At 48.3% G+C, this 6,777-nt stretch overlaps 1 protein-coding gene across 1 annotated transcript in view; it reads left to right on the forward strand.

Annotated features, from left to right (window-relative positions):
• Positions 1-5,915, forward strand: part of Rhce (Rh blood group CcEe antigens) — a 29,646-nt gene extending 23,731 nt beyond the window's left edge. Inside the window, exons 7-10 of the mRNA XM_075945083.1 lie at positions 1,539-1,666; positions 2,538-2,617; positions 4,348-4,421; positions 5,692-5,915. Coding sequence (XP_075801198.1) covers positions 1,539-1,666; positions 2,538-2,617; positions 4,348-4,421; positions 5,692-5,718 — 309 coding nt within the window. The 3' untranslated portion in view covers positions 5,719-5,915. The remainder of the gene's footprint in view (positions 1-1,538; positions 1,667-2,537; positions 2,618-4,347; positions 4,422-5,691) is intronic.
• The last annotated feature ends 862 nt before the right edge of the window (positions 5,916-6,777 follow it).

Consider the following 6,777-nt stretch of genomic DNA (forward strand, 5'->3'; position numbering starts at 1 on the left):
AGGGACCGTGGGACGATGTGTACCACGTGGATGGATGCCATCTGTCTGATTTCTCGTCTTCTATTGTCTTGCGGATGGCATTTATGGGTGCCTAGTGATGTTCTTGCTCGGCATGCTGCTCGGCTGTGGAAGTTAGAAGCCAGGATGTTGCTCAACACTCTACAGCACAGAGGATGGTCCCCCAGCCCCAACATAGGATTATCAGCCTTAAATGGGAATGGAATCTGTGTTGGGCCCTTTTACTCAGAACATGACCAGGGAAACATCAGCAATGGTAACTGTGCAGGCTACTTTCCTTGGCACTTTGATCAAATATCACCAAGAAACAACTTAAGGGGATGGATTTATTTGGGCTCCTGGGTTGCGGCCACCAGATGTCTCCTCCTAAAAGGTTCTACAATTTCCTAGAACAGGACCATCACGGGAGGCGGTGGGGCGGCGGATGTTCAACCCCATGAGCTTGTGGGCCCTCTCACATTCCAGCTGTGACAATATCCCTGGGAAGTCTGTCAGAATTGCAGAATCCCAGTCCTCATCTGGCCGCCAGAGTCACTAAACCCTTTGCATGTGAGCATGCGTGAGCGCGTGTGCATGCCAGCGGAAGGAAACCAGGCCCTGGCATCTGCTAGGCAAGCATTCTCAGATCAGTCTACATCCGCAGTCTTTCTGAGCATTTTAAAATAAAGGTTTTGTTTATTTTTATATGTATGCGTGTTTTGCCTGAATATACATTTGTGCACCATGTGCAGCATGCTGAGGCCAGATTCCCTAAATCTGGGATTACGGATGTTGTGAGCCGCCATGTGGGTCCTTAGAACTGAACCCCAAATTATGGTGGACTGTTAGGAAATATTCCTAAAAAACGAGCCTCTCTGCTGACACAAATAATCCCAGTCAGACCAAATTAAAAGATATACAGATTTAATTGGACGTCCGCACTCTGGGGGTGGCCCAGAGGGGGAACAGAAAGCCAATGTGACCACCAAAGAGAAAGAGGGAAGACCACGTGTTTATTCTCTGGGAGGCAGTTTAAATAGCCTGTGGGAGTGGTCTTGACCTTTCCTGGATTGGGGTCAAGGTTTGGTGGGCTCAGGGGAGGAGGCTTCCAAAGATGGATGCAGGATGCTGGGATTACACTGACCTCCTCTAGAAGAGTAGCCGTGCTCTTAACTGCTGAGTCATCTCTCCAGGCCCCTCTTCTTGGCATTTTAAATGTTTCAGGGCGTGGGGGGTTGGAGGATGTAAATGTACTTTTAGGGCATCTTTAGGTGGTCCTGATGTCAAGGACCTGTGAAGAACTGGGAGGAATTATGGGTCTTACTTTTCGTTGTTGTTGTTGCTTGTTTTTTGAGACAGGATTTCTCTGTGTAACAGTCCTAGCTGTCCTGGAACTAGCTCTTGTAGACCAGACTGGCCTCAAACTCACAGAGATCTGCCTGCCTCTGTCTCCCAAGTGTTGGGATTAAAGGAGTGTGTGCACCACCACTGCCCAGTGGGTCTTATGTACAGATCTACTTATAACATCACTTTGTCCCTAGGTGTGTTTGAACCACATGCTGCAGATCCAGAAGCACGGTGGGATCCATTATACCTTCGGCTTGCCGGGTCTGCTCGGAGCAGTCACCTACATTCTGCTGATACATATGAACAACTACAGTATAGCCCAGTGGGTACAACTACCTTATAGCCCAGTGGGTACAACTACCGTATAGCTCAGTGGGTGCCTTGGCCTCTTTCCTTAACCTTCATCCAACTTGGGAGGAAATGTATCCAGAGCCAATTAAATCAGAATTTTTTTTTAATTATTAAATTTAGACAGGGTAAGATAGGCATGGTGATGTAGGTCTTTATTTTATTTATTTATTTATTTATTTTGGTTTTTCAAGACAAGGTTTCTGTGTAGCTTTGGAGCCTGTCCTGGAACTAGCTCTTGTAGACCAGCCTGGCCTCGAACTCACAGAGATCCTCCTGCCTCTGCCTCCCGAGTGCGGGATTTAAGGCGTGTGCAACCACTGCCCAGTTTGGTGTAGGTCTTTAATCCCATCACTTGGGAGTTAGAGAAGGGTGGATCTCTGTGAGTTACAGGCAGACTCAGCTGGTAGAGTGTTTTCCATCCTCAAGCACAAAAACTGGGTGTGGTGGCATTCATCCGGAGTCCCAGAATTTGGAAGGTGGAGGCAGGAGGACCAAGAGATCAAAGTCATCTTCTACCTGGTATAGGTCGTGTGTACCACATAATGAGATCTGAGGGGGAAAAGCTCGGTTGTTCAACACCTCTGACTGTAGGATCACACTGAAGAGCCAGTGTAGGTCAGGCTTGGGCTGACCCACGGAGTTTGGGGATTTCAATGTGCCTACCCAACTACATCTGCATAGCTCTATACGAAAGTGTCAGGGACATGGTGGGGGGTTGCGGGGGACGGGACACTTAGTTTCTTCATGGCCCTTCTTAGCCCTGTCACTATTGCCATCTGTCATGTTTGTCCTCAAACCCGCAGCCTGATTTGTGAGTGGCCTCTCTGCTTTGTCCATTCTAGGTTTACCAACCAGATGATCACAGACTTTGGGGCTCTCAGCTTTGCTCTGGCGGTGGGAATGGTGTCTGGACTCCTAACAGGTCAGTGCAGTACCAGGCTTTCCTCCACTAGAGGGTGCCGTGGTACACATGTGCATGCCAGGCCCCTTCCTCTGGAACTCACCCCTTGTAAGGCAGGCTGCTCAAAGGATGATTTTTAAAATTTGTTTGTTTATTATATATATCGTGTTCTGCCGCATGTATGCCTTCAGGCCAGAAGAGGGCACCAGATCGTATTACAGATGGTTGTGAGCCACCATGTGGTTGTTGGGAATTGAACTCAGGACCTCTGGAAGAATAGCCAGTGATCTTAACTGCTGAGTCATCCCTCCAGACCTTCAAGTGCTGTTTTTAAAAATCAAAGAATCAGCTCAGAGTAGTGGGTCATTCCTATAATCTCAGCACTCGCGAGGCAGTGGCAGGCAGTCTCCAAATTCAAGGCCAGACTGGTCTACACAGTGAGTTCAAGGCCAACTTGGTCTACACAGTAAGTTCAAGACCAGCCAGAGCTCCACACTACTGAGTCCCTGTCACCACCCTACCCCATAACAAAAGACCCAACAGAAAATCCAAGAAACGTGTACTTTCGGAGCTAGAAAGGCATTCAGAGGCCACCTGCTGCCAATGAGGCCCAAGAAGGCGGGACCCTCCCTGGAGTTTTCAAGTGGGGTGGCGGTGTCCTTGGGCTCAGGGGGAGTGACTGCACCCAGCTTTGCCTGGAAGGCCAAGGGATCCTTTCTGCCCCCAAACCTGCCTCTCATTCCCCAAGGGCACCCTTAGACTACTTTACTCAACAGACGCACATCCGATTTCACCTATGACCCAGTTACTCTAGATAACAGGGACGGAAGAAATTCTCCAGCCTGGAATTTGTTGGAGTCAAAAGAGTACAGAGGGGCACTGGAAAGATGGCTCAGTGGTTAAGAGCACTGCCTGCTCTTCCAAAGGTCCTGAGTTCAATTCCCGGCAACCACATGGTGGCTCACAACCACCTGTAATGAGGTCTGGTGCTCCCTTCTGGCCTGCAGACATACACACAGACAGAATATTGTACACATAATAAATAAATATTTAAAAAAAAAAAGAGCACAGAGGGAACGAGGCTCGCACTTTGAGAGCGAAGACCAATTGGCCTTCCTTTTGCTCCCTCCTAACACAACAGGGAACTGGTGATTAAAAACAACCCAGAGGGCTGGAGAGGCGGCTCAGCAGCCAAGAACACTGGCTACACTTGTAGAGGACCCAGGTTCAATTCCCACTGGTGCTCACAGCTTCACAACCATCCCTAACTTCAGGTCCTGGGATCCAACAGCCTCTTCTGACTGTTGTGGACAGCAAGGGCTTCGCTCTCCATGGTGGCTCCTGTGCCACCTCCCTCAGCTGTGCCAGGGCCCTTTGAGTCTGTCTTGGGGGAAGGTGTCAGAGCCACACCCACTGGAAACTGCTGGGTGTGACCTCAGTCCTGCTGGGAACTCTTGCCCTCCTGGTTCCTTAGGAGACACCTATAGGATGAATGGAGCTACCAGGACCCACTGAGCTTGCTTTGTCTGACGGAGGGAAGATTTAGTGCTTTGTTTTGTTTTCCAAGACAGGGTTTCCCTGTGTAGTCCTGGCTGTCCTGGAACTTCCTCCTGGCCTTGAACTCAAGAGATCCACCTGCCTCAGCCTTCAGAGTGCTGGCATTAAAGGCGTGTGCCACCACCACCCAGCTTGTTTCAGTGATCTTGAGGTAATAATGAGTTCTCTATATTAACACTTGTCATTTGTTTAAGGTTGGCTCCTAAACATCAAAATATGGAGGGCTCCCCACGCCAGCAAGTACTTTGATGATCAGGCCTTCTGGGAGGTAAGATTTTTAGGTTATTAACAGGATAGATTTATTTTTATTTATTTATTGTGTGTGTGTGTGTGTGTATGTGTTCACATGTGTGTGTTCAAGGAGATCAGAGGATAATTCGTGGGAGTCCCCTTCAGGTGCCCCAAGATTAAAGATAAGAAAATGGAGGCCCATTGGAGATTAAGTCACTTGTCCAAAATGGCAGAACCAATCAAGGGCACAGAGTATGTTTGGTTCTAAATGTGTAGCAGGCCTCTGCTGGAGAACCGTCTCCAGACACCCATGTCACCATGTGACCATCTCACTTATTTCCTGTAGGAAAACGGGCCAGGAGCTGCCTGCGGCTCCTGAAGTCATATAAGCACCACATAGAAAAAACCAAATGGAATTCGCTATTGCTTCTGTAGTAGTGAGTCCCTACCCCTGGAGGTATTACAAAAACAAAAACACGTAAAGAGCTACGTGAAGCTGGGTGTAGTGGCCCAGCCTGTGATCCCAATGGTGAGGTTTAGAAGGAGGATGGCAGGTTCAGGGATAGCTCTGGCTACATAGCCAGACTCTGTCTCAAAATACAAAAAGGGGTTGGAATGGGGAAGAGATTTGCTGCTCTTACAGTGGATCTGACCTCTCCGCACACTGCACACATGTAGTGCACAAACAAACACGCACACATGAGTGTACATGAGTGGTTAAGAGCACTGGTGTTCTTCCAGACGACCTGGTTTTGACAACCTACTGGCAGCTCACAACTGTTGGCAGCCATTTCTAACTCCAATTCTAGGGATGCGATGGCCACTTAAAGCCTTCACAGGAGCCAGGAATACGCATGGTACAGACATACCAGCAAGCAAATCCTCCAAACAAATAAGTTAAAATTTCCTTTTTGAGCCAGGCAGTGGTGGTGCACCACCTTTAACTGGGAATCCCAGGATAGTCAGGGCAGTTACACAGAGAAATCCTGTAGACCAGGCTGGCCTCAACTCAAGAGATCCTCCTGCCTCTGCCTCCTGAGTGCTGGGATTAAAGGAGTGCACCATCACCACCCAAACAATTTTTTTAAAGAATTAAAAATTAAAAATAATTTAATCACACACACATACACACCAAAAAACAAACAAAAAGCAGAACGAGAAATATAGATCTAAGATCTCTCCTAAGATCTGAAAGTAACAGCTGCCTTTAATCCTGGCCTTCTCTACACAGTGAGTTCCAGTATAGCCACAACTAACACAAACTGTCTCAAAACCCATGTAATAAAATGTCTGCTTTGCCTTGACAGTTCCCTCACTTGGCTGTTGGGTTTTAAGCAGAAACATCTGAGAATGAGGCCGAGCGTGAAGCTGCCCCTCTCCGTGCGTTCCCTTCGTGCAGGCAACATGTGTTACAAGGAGGTCTTCCAAGTGGTGGTTTAAGTTTAAACAATATGTCTGGTTTCATGACAGATACCGTCAATACTGGTGGCTGCAGACACCTCATTAAAGTTCTGGCCCGTTCTGTCGACAACTGTTTGCCTCTTTTCACACTTAATGAAGCCGCCACCCAGGTGATTAACTGCTGGCTACAGCAGCACAGGAAGTGATGGGCAATACGGAAACTAAGAACCTCACGTCTGGTCACTGCACACAGGCTTTGGACCCAGCAGTTTTACAAGGTCCTCGGAATCCCCCAGACTGTACTGTGGAGCTGGTTATGGGGTGAGGGGGCGGGTGCAAGCTCTCAAGTTCCTAAGAGGACTCAAATCCATCATCTGTGGATTTGTGATGTCATGGAGGATGACACCAAAGCAGTCTTTTGTGTCCTGACAAGCCGACATCATTCGGACCCATGGCCAGTAGGTCCACACACCTAAGCCATCTATGACACCAATCACGGCTCTCACTGGGCAAGTGCAACAGCCCAGTGAAGGCCAAGACTTCAAGCTCTGCTCCGAAGAATCTGCAGCATATTGTGTGAGGTGGGAGCTGGGGGTGGGGGTGGTGTGAGGCCAATAGTTACAGTGAGGGACAGACTATTAGCGTCTCTGGCAGCTGGTCCGTGTAGTGTAACCAACCCTGGGGTGTGCTGAATTTAGGTTAGCTGTTGAGAGGTAAAATGAAACACACAATTCAAGTCATTATCAAAACAAATTGTCAGACAGGTGGTGGTGGCGCACACCTTTAATCCCAGCACTTGGGATGCAGAGGAAGGCAGATCTTTTTGAGTTTGAGGCCAGCCTGGTCTACAGAGAGTTCCAGGACAGCCAAGGACAGCCAAGGCTCCGTAGAAAATCCTATCTCAAAAAAATCAAAAACAAAACAAATTGTCACCTGAGCCAGAGACTGTCAAGTCCTAGAAATTGTCACCTAAGAGAGTGTCAAGTCTGTAC

Source organism: Microtus pennsylvanicus, chromosome 13 (assembly GCF_037038515.1).
Source record: "Microtus pennsylvanicus isolate mMicPen1 chromosome 13, mMicPen1.hap1, whole genome shotgun sequence".
Classification (NCBI taxonomy): Eukaryota; Metazoa; Chordata; class Mammalia; order Rodentia; family Cricetidae; genus Microtus; species Microtus pennsylvanicus.